Genomic DNA, 22,732 nt, shown 5'->3' with positions numbered 1-22,732 from the left:
AGAAAATGTGAGTTACAATCCACAGAGCCAATGGTAAGCAACTGATGGAATGCATCACTAGGGTTTATGAATGTCCCCAAGATGTCTTTAACAAACCATAAGCTGCAACCTAATGAGACTTGACAAGTATTATGGTGTATTTACATTCTTTCCTTGATGACAGTTAAACATGTGTTTCTTATTTTAGTGGTGCCACTTTTAATGTTGTAAGTCGCTTCTGTGAGAAGTCTCCTGTCACCACAGCATGCTTGCTCTTGAAAGATGTAAGTGTATAAAGAAAAGTCCCCGCCGCCCCACTTCATCCCGATCTGTTGCTGCAGAGATAAGAAAAGGAAACGCGTCAGCCATCTTGCAATGGTGCTGCTGCCCGAAGTCGAAAGCATGTTGCTGCATGAAACAGAGTCACCACTATGATCAATATACTTTATTTATTTCCTTGTGTGGGAAACTACACTCATCATAAATGTATACTTTTTACGTGCCTATACTGGATATAGAGAACCGGTTTGGTCTAAAACCCAGAATCCTTTGTAAAATAGCTGCCTTCCCACAATTCTTTACAATTATATGCATAGCCACAGTGCTCACCATATGGCCATATTCTGAGTGTAGTCTGCAATGAATTTAATCTTTGAAGTACACGTTAGTTTGCAAACATGTACATTCCTTGTTTGTATTGCATTTTGGTTGTATTCTGTAGAGTGACTTTTCATTGCCTGGAAGTGGTCTTGTACAGCTAGGCAGGGCTGATTTAACACTTGTGTTTGATACTACTGAAAGTGGTTGGAAAGGGTCACTCGGTGTCTTGGACTCAGCAACAAAACAACACTATACAATACATTATTATACAACCATATTGTACAATATAACAGGATAGAACAACACAAAATAGTATACAATTCAATTCTATACAGCGCTATGCAACTATGCAATGCAATACTATACATTACAAATCATTATGGTATGCACCCTATTATGCAATGCATTACTATGTAACACAGAAAATCATACAATGCAACAATACTAGACAATGCAACACACCTATGCAATACTGAGAAATGTATTTGAGTGCAAATCGGTGCAGTACAATGAAATGCAGTAAGATACACTATATGTACCTGCCTAGGTGTAAGGCATGCATTGGCACACGATTGTTAATGATTGTCATTTTTGTAATATAGTACTGCTGAACTGTAAGATTGGTGTTAGCAGTTTCCATTCACTTTTTCATACACTCATCTAGCCATCCGCCAATACACTCATTTATCTGTTTCCTTCCACGCTGATTCATTATATCCTTGACCTCACTCATTCATCCAGCCCTCATTAAACAGTTGACACAGTTTCACATTTACCCACTCACCTACCCAGGCCACAACCACACACAAAGTTGCCAATCAGCTAAGAACGGTTTCACTTATGAAATAGTCAGACCTTTGGCTTTGCCATGGTATCTTCCCATTAATGGCTTAGGGCAATATCTTAATTCACTGTCAACTGAGGGGTGTAACCCTGTTTGGAATTAACTTCACCCTGCCCACAAATTCCTCCAATATTCCTCTGTGGATTTACTCTCTAAAAAATCTAGATCACACTATAAAAACAGAGTTTTGTCTTCCAGGACTTCAACCTCTGAGTGGGGACTTCATCATTGAAGGATACCCAACAGTTTAAGATGCATGTGGACTGACACCTCTCCCAGCTGAGCACATATTTTGTTGCAGGCACCTCGAGAGTACCTGGCCCATAGCAGGCTGGGTTAAGAGTGCCAACCTGCTACTGGGTGGTGATGAGTTTCCCCATCTTAGTTTACAGAGTATCTGTGTATTTGTGTTGTTTCTTGGATGTGTGGATGCACCCTGGAGATGGGCCAGAGGAAACTTTATTTCTTAAATGCCACAGATCCCCGCTATACCTGTGTGCTCAGGAGCTTACGCCGGTGTAGGACTTTAAAATCCACATCTGAGGTTCCATGAATGCTGGTCTAGTTGGAAGACGCTGGTGCTCCATGACACGTATGGTAATCAGGGTTCTTCTACAGAAGACCTGAGGGGCAGTTTTTACATGATTTTGATTTGAAGATACTGTTTTTTTTATTTACTTCTTGATGGCAAATCTTGATGCTCCCAATTACACTCTTTACCTCTATGTATGTGTTCCCTTCCTTCTGGGGTGTGATGTGTTTCAGACACATTCTGAGGACAAGAAGAAGATCTGGAGAACCATACCTTGACACCGCAGAATGTCCCCTCCGCAGAGCATCAGAGAGGCTCCTGAGAGGGTGAGAAGGGCGTTCTGACGGATAGGGTAAACGGTAGGGAGTGTCGGCTTCAGAACCTTTCCGTACTGCCCAGAAACCCCACAGACCTGTGCAGCACTGGAGGTGGTCCTCATAGCACAGACGCGGATATGGCTTCCAAACAAGATGGACTCACACTTCTAAAGATATAATGAGTCTATTGTCTCAATTGCACCATCAATATGTTAGTAGGGAAGACACCAGCCTCTGAAGCCTAGACAACTAACTAGAGGGCATTCCCCCACTATGCCGCGTGGTTCGGCGCCAACTTCTCAAGCCTGCCTTATTTCCAAGAAAGCAGACCCTGTTCACGTCACATGGATGGAAGCACTCGCTTACTGCTCAAAAGGCGAGTATTTTTGTGCCAGATTTACTAATGGTTTGTACTTTGGAACACAAAGGGCGCTAGGGATTTACTTTCCAGGACAAATGGTGTTTTGCACTGGAAAGGCAGCCTTTTCATAGTGCCAAGTGCCAAAAAGCCCATAGATGTTGATGCAAACCCCAATTTTCCATGGTAGTCTGGCCAAACTTTGTGTCAAAAATGAACACCTAGTGAAGCAGACACAAACACCGGCGAAGGCATTGACTTTCCTCAGAAACCGATGGACAGCACGCGTGCAGTGTGTGTGACCCTTCGGCAGGAGCTGATGCATAGAAGATTTTAATGGAAGGACATGCTTGTAGTACAAACCCTATGCTAGACAGTGTGCATCCACTTCTGCACCATCGTGCGACTCTGTTGGTGGGGTGAAGCAGCTCGATTGTGCCCTTGCACAGGGGTTAGCTCTAGCAACATCCTCCTCCTACACGCATTGCGTGAAATCTAAGTAAGTCTAGGCTTTGCTGTAAGATGGATGGAAGCCGCCTCAATTCAAACCACCAGCACAAGCATGAGGCCCTTCTTATGTGACAGCATAAGGGACCCTCCTACAGTGATTACTATGAAGTCTGTGAACTGGAGCCCCTCTCTGAAGACCAGCAGAGGTCCTCTCCTCCACCGGATCCACCTGTGATGTCCACACTGCATGCTCATGGAGTATGGGGATTGATGGGATGCACAAGTAAGTTCTCTCTTCCTATTTAATGACTATGGTTGATATTGTATTAGTGTGTTTGGTGTGCACCATGGGGTAATGGCTTTCATGTTTTTGAAAAACCTCGGGGGCATATTATCAAGAACAGGCGATAAAATTATCGCCGCTTTATCGGTAGAAAACTGCCGCTAAAGCAGCGATAATGGGCTTGATAATATGCCCTTGTGAATTGCCATAGCAACCCAGGTTAACACCAGAACCTGGGCTGCTATGGGAATTCGGTCTGTACATTTGCTGACTCATTCTTTCACTTAGGCTGTTTCATGTTCAGACTCTTCAGAGAACCCTACAAACTACGAGTTACACTGTGCATGGATTGAATCCAGGGGTGTCGCGTTGATAAAAATAATGAGTGCCACAGTTTGATCTGAGGCAAAGAGCGGGAATCGACTTCAGTGGTAGACTTTGCTTGTCTGCGGTCAATACATAACCTCAGATTACCATGCATTTCTGTCTCTAAAATAACTGTTGACAAGTACTCTGATAAGTAACTCTCCTCGATAGAATATCCCTGAACCATTTTTCTAAAATGCATCATAACTAGCTCCTGAAATTAAATCGGAAGTCCCACAACCTTTGTTTAACTTCTTGGCCATCATTCTTCAGAGGCGTTTTAGGCTGGTCTCCATCCAATCTTTCCAACAGATGTCTCTGGACCACACACACACAGCCCTGTGTGCCACAAACACGTTTCCCTCTGCAAACGTATCTTTAAACTAGGTTTGTTCTGCAACCATGTGTTTTAGAATATTATCAAAAACATATTTTGTAAGGACAGTATGGAGGAAACTCGAATCCACTGTGACCTCTAAATGTTGCACTAACATCCTCAGAGCACACACTGAGTCAGTCAGTACTCTGCTGCGATTCACCACCGACGCCAGGCTGTTATTCCTCCAGTCCATCTGCAAGACACCTGAGCAGCTTAGCCCTGATGCTCTAAGTTACCACAACACACCTCAGCAGCATCTGACCACACATCTTGCAATCTTCCCCAGAGCAGCACATCTCTTGAAGGAAGCAAGATGCAGCCGGCTGCCACTGCAACAACACATTGGCCTGACCGCGCTCACTACTAAGGTGTTCGGGGTCGGTCCACCTATCAACCACAGTGCACACCTGACCCTGCTTCCTCTCACTCTGAGCTTCACTCACAGCCTGTTCCAGACTTCTGGCAGTGGGGAAAGTCCCACCCAACACCAGGGCCCTCAGACCCCACAACTTCTCTTGAACTGTTGGTGTGCACTGGAAACTGGTTCTGTGGCAATTCATCCACAGTTACAAACAGGCATTAAACGTTTCAGACTTTGCCTGTGCTCTCGTAAACATCCTGCAGCTTTCTTACAACACACCCATGTGGGGTTTAAAGTCCTTCTACAAACTGACTGTCACCTCATCCAACTCACTACAGACCACACATTACCTTCTGTTGAGCAATTTAAGGTCCATTTCCTAGTACAGACAATACTTCCAGATACCCTTCCTGTTTTCCACCATCATTGTGTCAGCATGTATGGCCTCCAGGCATGTTAGAAGTTCTTCCTTCCTCATTCCTGTGGTACAAAAGGTTCTCCTTTTGCCCTGCACGAAGGTTGGAGTTGGGTCTCATCTTTGGATGTTAAATACGGATACCCCAACGACCAAAAAGAACCGGTCAAAAAATAAACTTCACATCAACAGCAGGCGTAACAGATGTATGGGTAGATCTGATCAAAGATAGACATTCCTGCCAAAAATAAAGGCATAAATTACTGCTTTGTGTACATACATTCATTGGTCCAACAAAGAGACAATGCCACTAATGTATAGGTTCTCAAGCAAGTCCTGATGCAGAGGGCACGGTCAACTGAAGGTACCACTGTTCTGACACTGCCAGTACCTTTCCACACCCTGTATGGCACGGAGCAGGGTCGGACAGGTCTATAGGGCAATCAGGCAGTGCCAAAAGGGCTGGTATGACAGGTTAGTGAGTGGGATTTTTTTGGCTGTTTGTGACCCTGTTCTATGGGCTTGGGAGTCGTTTTTACTGTTGATTTACCTGAAACTACCACAACCATTGCCTGCAGCAAGCACATATGTATTCCCTTTCTCATATATTGCAACACATATATGCAGCATTTCTTTACAAGTGCAAAACTGCCCTACTTTCCAAACTTTTTATTTTTACCTATTTGTTTTACTAATAATTTCTAATGAGTGGCACTTTTATTTTGGTGCCCGGGCCTATTTCTTGTCCCAATCCGACCCTGTCAAAGAGATGTAAGTTATATTAGTGCAAGCTACGGTTCTAATACACAGCATTCATGAACAAGAAGCGCCACGAATAGTGTATACAGGAGTCGAGGCACTCTGTACAAATTAGCCACTCAGCTGGAGGATTGATGCCTAGTTCTTAAGAACAGTTCTTCTGGTGTATTAAACCTCAATTGCATATCTGAACTAAAGCACAATCTCTACATGCAATCTGGTTTTCACACAGCACTTTGTATGTCACTGGGCGTCACGTGCAACCCTGCCAGGATCAACACGTGTCCTGATCATTGGGACTCGGACTTCCACACTTGGGACACTTTGCCAAGGTCCACCCGTTGCCATCTGGACATGGACTCTCATTACCTTGGCCTCCCCACCAGAGACGAAACTAAATGAGAGACACATCCAGGTCAGATGCGGGCAGACATTGATGGGGTGCAGCTCAGTGGGCTAAAAACAGAGCTGCCCAGGTTGAGGTCAGTAGGAGACGAAAGAACATGTGATCCTGACATCCAATGGACTCCTGATCCCTGTCTCCTGTTCTACATTCAGCTCCATGGGAATACTTATATGGCAGTAAACATTTGCCACATAGGTTAAGACTAAAAGGACATGAGCCACAAGTGCATGCGCACACACACACACACACACACACACACATATGTGCACATATATACACACACACACACACCAAACGGCGTGATCACACACAGTGTTGTTTTCATTGTTGATGGGTCTCTTGGTGCCTTGAGACACGTTCTTTGGATCAGGTGCTGTATCTGAACAGACGTTTTCCCAGGATTTAAGCACTATACAAATACTGGTGATGCTGCTGCTATCTAGCGCTTCGAAGGTGTGCAAGCGTTGTATGTATGTACCATAGGGAAGAGAAATCCCAGCAACAAAGGGAGGTCATTTGTCTTTGCTCCACCATGTTTTATTCACATTGGATTTGTTGTCTCCTCACTGTTTTGTTCTGCTTATGTCTGCTGACAGTGTGCGGCCAAAGACTGGTACCTTCTGTTTACGGAGCAGGAACATGAGACCTTACACCGGTATATCCTCCCTAAGTGTCACTGTCCATGCTGCTGGCCCCATCTCGCTTCTTATCAGCTTCCAGTCACTGTCCAGTCTTCCAGGTGATTGTTGGTGGAGGTTTCAGCCTTGCGGCGGCCGCTCAAGCCCGACATGGCCAGATCATCCCACATGGAGCGCTTGAATATGGCCAGGAGAGACTGGTTCAGCTTCTTCTTGAAGTTCAGACCCATGAAGAAGTAGAGGACCGGGTTGAGACAGCTGTTGAGGTAGGCAAAGGAGGAGGCGAGCGGGACCCCAATGGTCATCCCCAAACCTTTGAATCCTGTGAGCTTGAGAAGAAGGAATATGTGGTAGGGCATCCAGCAGAGGAAGAAGGTGATGACGATAGCCAAGATGACCCGGAAGGGCTTCCGAGATCTGGCACGGCTTCTCAGGTTCAGCTTCAACTTCAGCGCTATGATGAGGTAGCAGGTGAGTATAACGAGGAAAGGGATCAGGAAGCCCAAAATAAAGCGGTGAAGGTAGATCGCCTGCTTGTTGGTCTCCTTGTCTTTGTAAAGGTCAATGGATAGAGTGACAGAACACTTTGTTCTGTTTTTTGAGTCAAGTACGAGCCCACGGAAAATGAAGAACGGTAAGCTGGCCACCACGGCACTAATCCAGGAGATCCCGCTCACAATCCATGCCAACCGGGGCTGGCGGTTGTTCTTGGACCACACCGGTTGGACCACAAAAGCACAGCGGTCTAGGCTGATGAAGGCCAGGAGGAACACACTGCTGAACATGTTGAGGTACTTCATGAAACTGTTGGACCGGCACAGGAACTCACCAAAGGGCCAGTAGTCAAAAAATGCATTCTTCACCAGGGGCACACAGCGAGTGATCGCAAACAAGAAGTCGGCCACTGCCAGATTCAGGAACCAGATGGAGTTGACAGTTTTGGACATCTTAAAGCCGGTGATCCAGATAACCAGGCCATTGCCCAAGACACCAAGAACGAACACCACACTGTAGAAGAAAACCTGGATAGAGTCCATGATGTTCTCGACATTGACCATGGCTCGGTCTTTTGACAATACAGTATCATTTTTTATTCCAGCCAGCTGCATGTTGACATCCATTGGATCTAATGGGAGGGATAGAAAGTGGACAAAATTAGGATGACATTGACCATGAAATTACAAATAAGTCTGTAAGATTGTGACGCATTTTGCTTCTCAAAAAAGAACAATACTTTGGGATGCTGGGTTTAGTCCTGAGATGCTTATCTAGCCAGCATGTTAGAGCAGGGATGACAAATTCAGGGTGTCCTTTCAGAGTTCCATCAGTTTTTACGGGTCTAGACCTCAAGGTTCAGCTATATCAAAGGATAGGGTTGCCTTTGCACCACTCAAGGTGACGCAAAGGCAATACAATCCTTAAGTCAGGTTTACAAAACCAGGTAAAGCCACCTTGCTTGGCCCTGCATGGCTTGGCAATTCTGGAGTAACACAGGGCAGCACAAGTCTGCCATGGGCAGTTGTTACATGGGTGTTCCCAAACATCCACCCATGCTTTTTGGCACATTTCCAAATTTACCAAGACTACTAAACCTGAGAATGCGTCTAAATTTCAAGTCTTCCTGATAGAGGCGCAACAAGGAGAAATATCTTTATTTCACCTTGTTGTTTCTTCTTTCTACAAGTGCTGCATTCTGCAGCACACTTAGAACGATGGAAAACACCTCTAGGGATTGTTTTGTGCAGGAAAGACCCTTTACAAAAACAATCTTGTCTGCAACACAGCTACTCTTGCACAATGATGCACGGGTGCCTGCAAAGGTGCTAGGATGCACGATGTGCGCCAGTGCAGGGAAAGGGCAGTAATGCCTCGTATCTTGGTAAATATGGCACATTCCTGCCCTATCCATTTGACACAGTGCAGCAAGTTGTCTTGCTGTATTGCGCTGCATCAAATAATCGGAAATCTGCCCCAAATTCTAATAGGATAACAAAAACCTGCAAGAACTTTCTATATCCTGACTCTCTTTAGCGTTTGGGGATTTGAGTCTACATAATGCACTGTTTTTATCTCGCACGTCCATGGAAACATAGGTCATTTTCTCACTCATTCCATGTTTCTTTAACAAAACATCTGACGACCAGCTACCCGAGCCGCACAGTTTTAAACGTACGGCCTCCTTTCGAGTTTGATGAATACGGGAGGGTCTGCAGTTTCCAGCGGAAAGTAAATAGAGTAGAAGGTCCCTCACCATTATATCCCAATGGCATAGGGATGCAGCTGGGGAATTCTACTCCTTATCTAGTTTCCTCTAGAAATTTGAGGATTCCCAGTTTCCTCCAAACTCCTGGTGCCAATTTTGATCAACGTGAAGGGCTATTAATGATCTCCATTCCTCCTTTGACAGTTTAGTATCCAAAGTGAAGTGTTATTTCTGAACATATTTTAAAGATTCTAATTAAGTTTTTAATAGGGAGTTGCTGTTCTGTCGGTAATTTAGAAGGGATTGCCTAGCAACCATTAGAAATAGTTGCAAATGTGTCGGACTTGGATTCGTGGAGTTAAAAGCAAAGCACTGGTGTTTAGATTTCTGTGTGCAGACAGATACTCAGGCTGGTGAACATCACTAAAACAGAGAAACAGAAAATTAATGGAGGGTCCGAGGGGAGAAATTATTATAGACCCACTAGTACCTAGTCCCCCAACTAGTCACTAAAACACATGGAAGGTACTATAGGTCTGAAGAAAACAGAGGGAGAGAAGAAAGACAAGAAAGAAGAGAAGATACAGAAAAAAGGATACCCATCAGCCCACTCATAAGTGGAATCTCGTCATACAAACCAACACATACCCAGATGACGAGATTCCACTTATGAGTGGGCTGATGGGTATCCTTTTTTCTGTATCTTCTCTTCTTTCTTGTCTTTCTTCAGATCAACTGTGTGATCTGGGTATGAAAAGAGGACACTATCAGGTCCCATAGAGAGATTTGCTATTTACTTTTCTCTCCCTCTGTTTTCTTCAGACCTATAGTACCTTCCATGTGTTTTAGGAACATCACTAAAAGCCTGTTGGAAAAGAAGATAACAGAACATTTTTCTGATTTGAATAGTATGTGCCTTACTTCTCATGCGTATGACTGTATGATAATGATAAACTAATGGTCATAAAGAAACATAATTGACAAAAAGAAATACAAAAAAACTAAAAACAGTCACCAAGTAAGCAGTTCTTTCATGTTGAAGAGCCGTCATAACCTGGTAATACTGCTTCTGCATAGGATAAAGGAGTCAGGAAGATCCTGGGCGACTAGCATTGCACTGTGTGATGATGAGGTCAGATGTGCAAGTCATTTGAACATTGACAGAGTAGTAGAGCTTTCGATTCCTGAACATCTGTTCTCGAGCACGAGGTGAAACAAGGCGAATGTTTGCACAATCAATGGCTCCAACAACTTCTGGGAACCCAGCAATACCACAGACTGCACTCTTCACTTTAGTTAGCGTGCAGTCAGTTTTAGAGAAGATAATGAAACATTGCATATGTTTCAACATAGCACTGAGTTCTTGCTGCAATATTTTACTGAAGGAAGACTGAGACAATCCAGTAGCCATGGCAACAATTCCTTGAAAAGAAACAGTTGCACAGAAGTGCAACACTGATATCAATTTAACCAGTGGTGGGCCAGCAGTTGTAATATTACTATTGGGCTCTAAATCACACTTTATTAGGTCAAGCATGAATAATATTGTGTGAGGATCAAGTCTGTAATTCTTTCAAATGTGTTCTTCTGACATTGCAAAAATATCAACTCTGCAACTGTAGATGCACTGCTTGTATCCTCTTCTAGTTTGTAGTGCATCCTGGTATGCCACACCCTGCCGACCAGCCAATGCTCATCAGGAGATTGAACAGGCACTTTTCTCTGCAGAAGATGTAAGGCATTGTTCCACAAAGCTGCTCCTAATGTTGCTATTTTGATAAACATATATTCTATGATAAAATACAAAAATTACAAATATATAACTAGTTTCCCCAGATGAAATGACCACAATCCTTTTTAGTGAAGTAAAATTAAGGGGTCATATTATCAAGACAGTCAGAAAACTGCCAATAAAGCGGCGATAATGGGAATGATAATATGCTCTATGGAATTCCAATCGAAGCCCATGTTAGATGTGAAGACTCCAGCTTCTCCCTGGAGGAAAATACCTCCAAAAATAACACTAGCAAACTGTGCTTCATAACAACTCATTTGGGGGAAAAACCAACCACAGTGGTAACCATGGAATGATCTCCAGATTTGTGTAGTTAACTATCAGTGGAGGAAATGTAATTACCTCCAATATTTTTGGAGTAATGGGCAGGTTACAGACATTTTTTTTAAGGAACAAAATTGCATGTACATTCTGATTCTGGAGTAAATACTTCAGCCTCCAAAATGGATTTTACTCCACATTAACACACATCAAAATCAGCATGGTGAGACCCATAGTTTCCACTGCGCAAAGTACAGCATCAAGAGAGAGGATAGTGTTGTGTTGTGTGAGCTTCAGATAAAAATGTGGCAGCCCAGAGGGTTTTTCGAAAAGGTCTGTAAAAAGGAGAAAAATTCTGAGTATTTTCGGTGCGGCAGACCCTCATGCATTATCAAGGCAGCTCTCAAGATGCCTGCATCCATGCAGAAGCCTTCTTCAGCATTTGGGCATGTGTAGTCCTATTTTTCAAATTATGACTTCAGAGCTGTAGGTTCCAGAACGCAAAGAAAAACCTTGATTTGAAAAGACACTCACCAGTGGAATTGGCAAGGATGTGAGTTTGAGTGTGCATAAGGTATTGGGTAAGTAAATGTACTAGATGAGTGCATGTCTTTTAGGGACACTAAGTTTCTCTTTTGGGTTTTCATTGATTTCCATAATGCATTCTGGGAGCTGTAGTTCTGTTTCATTCAATTGAACGGAAGTTCTAGGTCGCAGCGACTTCTAAAATGAATCCCTGCGCTGGAATATGAAGTCCCTGATTAGATGGATTCCTCTGGCAACCTTTCATGACCTTCTGAAAGTAGAAGGTAATGTCAGATACTCCTGGGCAAAGATCCTAAGCATATAAGGGGACGAAGTCAACACAGCCAAGAAAATAAGCATGTATGGAGAAGACAACAAACACCTCCCCACATCTGACTCCAATCATGTATGGCAGGGACCAACACCAGATATCGCACAGCCAATACTGCAAACGGGGACACAAAGCCAGTACCAGGAATAGGGTTTTGAGCTCGCCGACACCTTGGCATCGTTTCCGACATACAAGGGAGGACGAATGTAGACGGGCAGGTTGGCTAATAAACGCAGCTTGGGGGTCATACATGCCCGGTTAACTATTGAGCTGGACGACCTTCATTCCAGGTTGTGACTCATCTGTTATTTTGGGCTATGTATGCCCCATTATTTGTGAACAAATAGAATATTGGACCTAATACTTTTTCTGAGGGGAGAACTGTCTGAATTCTAAGGTGAACTTCTTGATACTTCCAAGTGCCTACCAAAACACAGAGGTTAATACATTTAGTCCATGCTCTATTGGAATTCTCTCTGAATCTTTAGAAAGAAGGTTGCTTATACATACAGTACAGTTGTACATATTGATTCTCGATGAAGAACATGGCACATATATAAAAATGTGTGTTTTCCTCGAGAAAAGCACTTGGATTATTCTATCCCTCTGATTGCTGTGTTGGAACCTTAATAGATCATTGAGCCCTGAGGAAGTCCTGAAAGGAACGAAATGCGTTGTCTGAGGCTTTTTAGAAATTGAAAAATAAAGGACTTAATTTTGACAAAATTGGAAGCTCTTTGGACTTTTATCTTTGGTGCACCATCCTTGTTCCTAAAAGTTGGTATCTGTCTTTACATTGGAGCATTTGTGTGGTGAGCTCCGGATGCATTGTGCACAAATCACATATTAACGGATGTACTTTGAAACAGAGGTGCCTAACCGTGGTCAGCCACACAGTCTGTTTTTTAGAACCAGTACTAGGAGTAAACCAGCACCAAATTCTCCCAAGCCAAGAACCGAGGCATGTAGAGGTGGTAGCCAGCATCAGGTACCCCACAACTAAAACCTTAGAGATGTACTGGTAAAAGACAAGGCCAGGTGCACCACCACCAAGACTCTAACATGTCAGGTGCCCCTCAGCTTAGATTCCAAACGGGCACGGGAAGCCATTGTAACGCTATTTACCCTACTAGGGATTTAGTCATGCAAAAGGTACCTATTTAAAACTTTATTAAATGTTCAACTTTATCGTTGAATGTGATTTTAATACACAACAAAATAGCCTTTGAATGACTTTTGTAGTGGTTTACTGTTAACGTTGCAGATTAAAGTTTATAATCTATACTGCCATTTTGTAAGAGCCCGTTATAGCCCTGCCAGTGAAAACAGCTTTTGGGGGCTAATCACCGTAAGCTTTCTCACATAGCCCACTTTTAAATTCCACTTTTAAATATCAGGCACCCTACCTTGTAGACAACAAGTTGATGTACTAATATTTAAAAGTAGGGTTTCCCAACCCATCAAAAAAGGATATTTTAATAGACTTAACAGGAGGTATTTAGGGTTCATCAATCAGGCTACACATGGTACACCTGAAGGCATGTTTCCAGACCCACTCAGTGGATGGCACAGTAGGTGCTGCAGTCTACAGGTGATATTTAACTGCCCAGCCATGGGTGCATTTTGTACACTATATATTAAGGACCATGCAGAAAATTGCTACATTGGCCATTGGGGAATTTACACTGATTAAGTAATGGTTGGTAGTACTGCAAAGTATTAGGGTTTTCTGAAGCTGAAGGTTTCTGTCCCAAATATGTACAGCTTTTTAAAACTTTGTATCCTTTGGGAACTTCATGAAGTTTGTGAGGTTGGAAAAAACAAACTTTAGGTGCAAAGGTGAGTCTGAGGGAGCAAAATTAGATAAATCACTTAGTGAAAGCATTCTCCTACATAAATGTCATGTAGAAAACCATTCCCATAAAGGGAGTTGGGTGAAGTTGGGAAGCAGAATGAAGGGTAAGGTTTGCCATCTTTACAAAACGTTAAGCGTGAAGTTTAAAACGTAGTTCACCTCTAGAACAAACGTACCACTGGCAGCTGCCTTTGGAAGTGAAGCACAATGCTGTCTTTGTTGAAACTACTTGGTAGCCAAAACAGGAAAGTGGATGATCAGTTTTGGGCATGGTTATACCTGTCATCATTAAGGTGGTCTTTCCCACAAATTCTTGCCTTTTACCTCTCATTTGCGCTAATTCTTTTTGTTGGCCTTAGGACTCTGAGCACTTTACCACTGCTAAACAGTGCAAAAGGTCATGTGCTTCTCCCCTAAATATGATGACATTGGTGTATACCTGGTTGACATATTTGTTGTACCAGTACGTTCCTTATAAAGTGGTATACCACATACCCAGGACCTGTACTTCAAATGCTACTAGTGGAGTGCAGCACTGAATGTGCCACCCACAGAAGTAGCATTTCACACCTGTCTCAGGCCTGCTACTGCAGTGCCTATGTGTGCAGCTTACTGCCACCTAGAATTGGTATTTCAAATCACTTGCCAAGCCTTAAACTCCCCTTTTATGACATATAAGTCTCCACATAAGTGTGCTCTAAGTAACTCTCTGGGTAGGGAGCTATGTAAATAAAAGGTAGGTTGTGTTCCTTTATGTTTTGCATGTCCTGGTAGGGACAAACAGCCTATTTCACTTTTCAGTACTGTGAGGCCAATCCCTCTCATAGGCCAACATTGGGATTTCCTTAATTTACTTTTATGCTGTAAATCCTGATCACAGAAGAGTAGCTTCCTTACTAGTAAAGTTGGATTTAGCTTTACTGTTTTAGAAATTCCACATTTAGAAAGTAGACATTCCTCTGTACTTACTCCTTTTTGTGCCAGATAGCCTGTCTCCAATACACATCTGGGTTGGGTGACAGCTGCACTTTGTGTATTCCCTCTAGACAGCCACAAACACAGTAAGGTTGGGCTCACCTGCATTCTGAGCACTCATCTGCATTCTGACAGCCTTACTGGGCAGGAAGGGGGAGAGGTGGCTCACACTTACATCTGAATAGGCTGTGCCCTGTCCTCACTCTAAGCACTGATGTACCCCCCATTGTTAGCATGGCAGACAGGACTGGCTTGAAAGGGATCCTTGTGTACTTCAGAGAGATCTTTTGAAGTCACCCCCTACATCAAAGACACTTTTGGATCTTGAGCTAAAGCTCTGGAAGAAGGACCACTGTGCTGCTTAAAGGACTCAACTGGACTCCACTGTAGCATCATCTCCTCAAACAGCAAGCATCAACGCCAGCAGCCGCAAGCCTCCGTCTGCTATTCGTGATGCGCGGCCGTAATGCCCGGCCGACTCTCAGCGCCCACAGGATCCTCACTAGTAATGCTCTACTAACTCCCGGCGATCTCCCTCGTGATCGGGCGCTCTTGGATCTGCTTCGGAAGGAAAAACTTCTGCGGACCTGTTTGGAACTAGCTGTCTGCCTGAATTTTAGATTTACCCTAGTCTAGCTTGAACTAAAGTAACCTTTTAGCACTACTGACTTCTAAGGACTGTTTTGGTTTATTCTTTAAAAATTCGTAACTCCGGTTCTACTTATTGGATATTAGTCATTTTGGTCTTTTTGTAAAAATATAACCTAGATTTTTAACCTCTGTGTGGTGTATTTTTGTGTATTCATTGTGTTACTGTGTGCGTGTTTTTTGTACAAATACTTTACACATTGCCTTTGTAGATAAGTCTGACTTCTCTGTGCCAAGCTACTAGAGGGTGAGCACAGGTTATCTTATTGTGTATTTAGCTTGCCCTAACTCGAGTGGTGGTTCCTGCGGATCACTGAAAGAATATCGACTACCACAATATCGAGTACCCAAAATATCGAGGTGAAAATATCTACTACAAAAATATCGAGTTTGTATGTACAAAGAGGTAAGTACAAAAATATCGACTACAAAATATCGTTTACAAAAATATCGTTGTAAAAAATATCGACTTTACTAAAAACAATGTTTAATTACATTAATATAAAAAATTAATTACTAAAATATAATTAACAATACTTAAAATAACTTTTAATAATTAAATATTTAATGAAAGTAAAAAAAAAAAAATATTTTTAATCATATTTCTTAAAACATATATATATAGTAACAACATTTAATTAAATAATAGGCAATATTGTATATGTACCCCAAAAACCCAAAACTGACCCTGAACCCTAAAAATACCCCTTTACCCAAAAACTAAAAACTGACCCTGAACCCTAAAAATAACCCTTTACCCAAAAACTGAAAACTGACCCTGAACCCTAAAAATACCCCTTTACCCAAAAACTGAAAACTGACCCTGAACCCTAAAAATACCCCTTGACCCAAAAACTGAAAACTGACCCTGAACCCTAAAAATACCCCTTTACCCAAAAACTGAAAACCGACCCTGAACCCTAAAAATACCCCTTTACCCAAAAACTGAAAACTGACCCTGAACCCTAAAAATACCCCTTTACCCAAAAACTAAAAACTGACCCTGAACCCTAAAAATACCCCTTTACCCAAAAACTGAAAACTGACCCTGAACCCTAAAAATACCCCTTTACCCAAAAACTGAAAACTGACACTGAACCCTAAAAATACCCCTTTACCCAAAAACTAAAAACTGACCCTGAACCCTAAAAATACCCCTTTACCCAAAAACTGAAAACTGACCCTGAACCCTAAAAATACCCCTTTACCCAAAAACTGAAAACTGACCCTGAACCCTAAAAATACCCCTTTACCCAAAAACTAAAAACTGACCCTGAACCCTAAAAATACCCCTTTCATTTAACATAATTAGCAATTAATCAATTAAATAAAATTAATTACCAATTACATTTTAATTAATTAACAAACATTTTTTAATTAACAATTAATTAAATATTACTACCAATTATTAAATTAACATATTTAATTAATTATAATTAAATTACTTCCCACCCTATTCTCCTATAAACCCACAAGCCGCTAGAGAAAATAAATTATTTTAATTGACATAATTAGCAATTAATCAATTAAATAAAATTAATTACCAATTAAATTTTAAATAATTAACATATATTATTTAATTACCAATTAATTAATTATTACTACCAATTAATAAATTTACATATTTAATTAATTATAATTAAATTACTTCCCACCCTATTCCCCTATAAACCCACAACCCGCTACAGAATTAAATTACACAATAATTAAAAAAATAATTAATTAAAAAAAATAATAAAATAAATTGACACTTTTCACACATATTATAACATAAACACACTATAAATAATTAAATATTATTTAAAAAACTATATTTTTTACTATCTAGATTATATACTTGGATATTTTCACTGTCTATATTATTTACAGTCGATATTACTTCACTTACCTTAACCACATCCTCGCGGCACATTTTCCCTTCCTGCGCTGGGATTTTCAAAAACCCATTATTCATGACGAGCTGGGCTCGTCATGAGCGTGCGAGGAGGCTACCTCATGACGAGCCCAGCTCGTCATGAGCGTCGAAGGGGTTAAAAACGATATTTTGGCTGTCGATATTCTGTCTAGTCGATATTTTCTCCAAACGATATTTAAAACTCGATATTCTGTCCAGACGATATTTTGGAGTCGATATTATGTCTGTGCACCGGTTCCTGCCTATCCTGGATGCATACCTCAGCCAACCCAGAACCCAATTTCTAACATTGGTGATCAACGATGAGGATAGGACTTGTATCTGTGCAATAACATATAGTAACTCATTGTTCTCTACCTCTATTCAAATCTCCCTTTTCTGACATCTTGATTTTACAAAGTCCTTTTGCCCAAGTTCCATTTTTCTCTGCCATGTCTGTGGTCCTACCTGACAAGATAGAATTCGAACTGGACAACCGGGAAGCATATACACTGGCTCTGCTCAAGGGGTTCTGCCAGGAGAAGGGGGCATTCCACAAGGGAAGTGCCAAGAAGGCAGAGCATCAGAAAGCCTTGAGAGCATGGTCAGCCGCCCACCCAGAAGGAGAAGTGGATGATGAGGGGTCTGTGCCTGAGGAAGGATTAGAGCGAGACCTAACAGAGGGTCTTGACATGCAGCCTACAGAGGGTGGAGGTGCTGGGGGGGGCAGATTTCCTACCAGGACCATAGTCCTCTCTAGAGCAGGCAGCAGTGTGGCTTCTAGGAGCCTGTCTTCAGAGGAACTGGTGAACAGAAAGGAGGAGAGGAAACTAAGGATATAGCTTGCCAAGATGAAGATGGACTAGGAGCAGACCCTTGCCAGCTCTTGAGAAGAATAAGCTAGCCATGGAAAAAGGGAAGAAGGCCCACAAGCTAAGCCTCAAAGAGCTAGATATTAGAGACCTCCACCAATATTGATGGCAGCACACCTGCAGTGTCTTCATATGAGGCCAGAACCCATATACCAAAAGATATGGTGCAAAACGATATAGTGGGGGATGATTTAGATAAATGGTTGGCAGCCTATGAAGTGGCTTTGAAAGTGTAAAGGGTCCCAGAGGAGTTCTGGGGGTAGTCTTTGGAGGTATATGCCTACGGTTGGAGGACCACATTACTTATAGTAGAAGTGGGGTACCAGACCAATTACACTGCCATGAAGACCATTTTAGTCAGCAAGTTTGGATTGGCACCTGAGAGGTACCAACAAAGATTCAGGGATAGTCACAAACTCTCTACACAAAAATGGGTGGATTTTCTAGATTATGCTGGTATGGCACTGAAGGGCTGGGTGCGGGGCAGCAGAGTTATGATTATGAAGGGTTATACAACTCAATTTTGAAGGAGCACATTATTGATACTTTCCAGAGCTGTGCAAACACCTGGTTGATAGCAAGCTTCCTGACAACAGGCCATAACCAGAGTGCCCAGAAAGGTATCTGGAGGACTCCCAAAAGAGTGGCCAGGGTCCCAATCAGAAGATGGAGGGGGGAGATAAAAAGACTGAGTTCTCTAAAGGCCCACACAACAATTCACTGGGGAAAGCTTCACAAAACCAATCAGGCCACCAGAAGAAAACGTACCCTGACAAGAGTGAGCAGCCCAGAACTCCCAAGTGCTATGAATGCAATGCGTATGGACACTACAAGGGAGATCCCAAATGTCCAAAAAGAGCACCACCTCCAACTGGAGGAGAGATTCCAGGGGTAGCTAGTATAGAGCTTGGGGATGAGTGTATCCTAGTTAATGGGGGGTGGAGGGGTACAGGGGTTATGTGGGTGACAATGAGATAGTTCCTAAGATCCATGTACAAGTATAGTCAATAGGTCACCATCAATGGGAAAGGTGTGGAGGTTCTGAGGGATACAGGAGCCAGTATGACTATGGTAAGGAGTCAGCTGGTTTCCCTAGACCAGGTAATCCCTAATGTATTCCACTAATTTGTGTTGTCCCACAACAGAGAGGGTTACTATCTTGTGGCCCTGGTTCCATTTGAGTGAGGGGGGTTAGGCCTTCTGAAAGTTGCAGTGAGCCCTGCCATGCCTGTGGACTGTTTGTTAGGTAATGACCTGGAGCACACTATCTGGAAAGAAGTGGCGCTCAAGGCTCATTTGGAGATGTGAGGGTTACCTAGGTGGATCTGTGCCAAGACATGGCCCATGGCTGCCTGGGAAGGGAGTCAAGAAGTGCTGGAGCCTGGAACAATGGCCCAGTCAACTGCTAAGGAGGGGGGAGATAGAGGATGTGGGAAAGCAGCCCCTGAGTATCTTCCAAGCTAGCTGGATGGGGCACTTTGGGTGGCCGCCATGGAGCCCACTGAGGAGGGCATTGCTCTCCTTGGTGACCTGCCGAAGCTTGCTGGATGGGTAGTGGAAGGAGGACCCACAAAGCAGGAGTTCTGTATGACACAGAGGGAGTACCCAGCCCTTGTTGGCATGTGACAACAGGCTGAGGCCCAAGCCGCAGGTGATTCCTCTGGTAGTCACCACATTTACTGGGAGGACAAAATCCTGAACAGTGAACTTAAGGCTCCTCGTCATGTGACATCAAGGACCCTGGTGGTCTCCCAATGCTACAGGGCCTTGCTACTGGAGCTGGCTAATGAGATTCCCCTGGCCGGATACCTAGGCTAAGACAAGACCCATGTCCCCCACTCCTATTGTCCTAGGATCAAAAATTCCTCAGATGTGTTCTGATGACTTGTGTGAACTGCCAGCCCAGCAGAATAACAGGGCAGAGGCTTAAAGCCCCCTCTTAATCCCTTGCCTGTCATTAGCACCCAATTTGAGAGGGTGGGCATTAAAATTGTAGGGCCTATGGAAGCCCAGACAGCATCAGGCAACTGGTTTATCCTGGTTCTGGTGGATCATGCCACTAGGTACCAATCTCTCTGAGGGCTACAAGTGCACCTGCAGTGGCAAAAGCCCTGATTGGGATTTTCACCCGAGTGGGTTTTCCCAAGGAAGTTGTATCTGACAGGGGAACAAACTTCAATACTGCTTATATGCAGTCAATGTGGAAGGAGTGTGGGGTAGCATACATTTTATTCAACCCTTACCATTCACAAACCAATAGGCTAGTTGAAACATTCAACAAGACACTGAAAGGCATGATCAAAGGCCTGCCTGAGACCTTGAGGAACAAGTGGGATATCCTCTTACCATGCCTGTTTGCTTATTGTGAGGTGCCGCAGAGAGGCGTGGGTTTCATCCCATTTGAGCTGTTGTGTGGGCACCCAGTAAAAGGACCTCTGAGTCTGGTGAAAGAAGGGTGGGAACAAGCTGCCACTAACGTAAACCAGGATGTAGTAAGCTACATGCTGGCCTTCAGAAGCTAAATGATTAGGTTATGGAAACAAGCTTTCAGTAACCTTGAAGCCAGCCAGGAAGTCATGAATGGGTGGTACAACAAAAAGTCTACCACTGTGGAATTTCAACCTGGTCAGAAAGTGTGGGTGATGGAACTTCAGAGCTGCTGGAAGAGCCATATGAGGTGATTGACAGAAAGGGTGAGGCCGCAGACTTAATGGACCTCAACACCCCATGGCAACCTCACAGTGTGCTGTAAATCGCCTCAAACCCCACTTTGAAGAGAAGAGGAAGAGGAGAGTGAATCTCTTCTCGCCTCTTAGACTCCAAAGAGAAGGAAAAGTATGTGGGGGTAGTAATCCTTTCTCCCAATATAACTCCTGAACAACAGAGAGACTAGGCCTACCTCTGTATGCCTCCACTCTACCCCTTTTACTCATCTCTGTACCTCACTTACGTCTAACTCCCCTCCATCTCAATCTTCCTCGCTCCCTCCCGATATACCTCTCTCTTGTCCACATCTCTCTGCCTCTCAACCATCACCTTACCGCTCTCTACCTCTCTCAGGACCCACCTCTATGTCTCCCACTCTACCCCCTCTTCCTCATCTCGGTACCTCACCTATGTCTAACTCACCCTCACCCCTCAATAAACCTCTCTCTAGCCCACATCTCCTTATCTCTCTCCCATCACATTGCCTTCTCTACTTCTCTCTTTGCCCACCGCTGTGTGTATCTCACTCTACCCCTCTTCCTCATCTCTGTACCTCACCTATGTCTAACCCGGCCCCCTCTCAATATACCTCTCTCTGGGGCACATCTACCTGCCTCGCTTCCATCACCTTCCCTCTCTCTACCTTTCTCTGGGCCCACACCTCCCTGTCTCTCTCTACCTCTCTCTGGGCCCAAACCTCCCTGTCTCTCCCTGCCTCTCTCTGGGTACACCTCTGTCAGTCTCCCACTCTCACCACCTCCACTCTGCCTCTACCAAACCCCTTTGTCTGCACTTCACTTATTCTATCTCGCCTTCACGTTTTTATCCTCCATCTACTTCACTTCTGTCAATCTCTTCTCTCTTACCCCCACTCCCTATCTCTCTTCTTTAATGCCGCAGCTCCCTACTCCTCATCTCTCTACCTCATTATTATCATTTCCTTCTTTGCGTTACATCTCTTATTACCTCATCTTTCTTTGTCTCTTTACCCTTGCACTCTATTACTGCCGGATCTCTCTATTTACCTACCCACTTCCTTATCCTCTTCTCGCTTCTTCTATTTCTCTTCCACTACCTCTTTTGCTTTATCTATCATTACCTCATCTCTCTCACATCACTCTCTGCGCTTCCTTCTCCATTTCAATGGATTCCTCTTCCACAACAACCTATCTAATTACATAATTTCCCCCTCACATTGTGCTCTGCACCTTCTTCATTTAATGTGAACCGTTTCTAGAATTAGTGCTCCTCCATTAGAATTGAGAAAAACAAAGAGAGGAAAACTCGAGGCATTTTTTGTGAAACAATTTGTTATGTTTATTTTCAATAAGTATTCTTTAAGAATGTCGAACACAGAGGTCACACCCTCATTTGGATAAAGATGTTGATTCAGAATCACATTGATCAAAGGATGTCAGCCGACACATGTTTTGCCCGTAAGGTCAAGTAGATCAAGGCTTTTTCAAGGCTTATGTTTTAGTGTAGTTATGCAACACAGGAATATTTTGTAGTCTCAAACAAATATTGTCTAGTCAGTTTTCAACATGTGCTGAAGGTATTGGTATTTGTGGTTTAAGTCAGGAGGGCATGGTCCAGGGTCAATCCCGCGTCAGTGTTTCTCACTGGGCTTTACATCCTTTTATCAATGTGACTACTATTTTTTTTATATATGTATATCTAAAGGTCGATAGAAGAATAAATGGGTAAATAAGTGTCTAAATGGACGTTTTTTTGCAAAATTAATTGTATAACTGACTTATTAAGTATATCTTAGTGAATAGGTGTACTAGCGAGTATTCTTTAAATATTTAAATATCTGTATCAGTGTCTCACTTTGTATATAAGTGGCTGCATGGGTTGGTGAGTAGCTACATGAGTGTGTACATGGGTTATTAGTTGGTTTTTTGAGTACCAAAATGAGTTTTGTACGGTTCGGTGGGGAGTATTACTTAGAGCACAGATGCATGAATGACTGACTCA

The 22,732-nt window shown here is 43.1% G+C and overlaps 1 protein-coding gene across 2 annotated transcripts in view; it reads right to left on the bottom strand.

The window, feature by feature from the left end:
- Positions 1–409: 409 nt before the first annotated feature.
- Positions 410–22,732, bottom strand: part of LOC144770802 (C3a anaphylatoxin chemotactic receptor-like) — an 82,434-nt gene continuing 60,111 nt past the window's right edge. The window contains exon 2 of one of the 2 annotated variants that reach the window (XM_078655561.1): positions 410–7,813. In XM_078655561.1, coding sequence (XP_078511687.1) covers positions 6,759–7,808 — 1,050 coding nt within the window. In that variant the 5' untranslated portion in view covers positions 7,809–7,813 and the 3' untranslated portion in view covers positions 410–6,758. The remainder of the gene's footprint in view (positions 7,814–22,732) is intronic. The other variant, XM_078655562.1, reaches the window with a different exon arrangement.

This window comes from Lissotriton helveticus, chromosome 7 (genome assembly GCF_964261635.1).
Source record: "Lissotriton helveticus chromosome 7, aLisHel1.1, whole genome shotgun sequence".
Lineage (NCBI taxonomy): Eukaryota > Metazoa > Chordata > Amphibia > Caudata > Salamandridae > Lissotriton > Lissotriton helveticus.
This window is presented reverse-complemented; position numbering and strand designations above follow the sequence as displayed.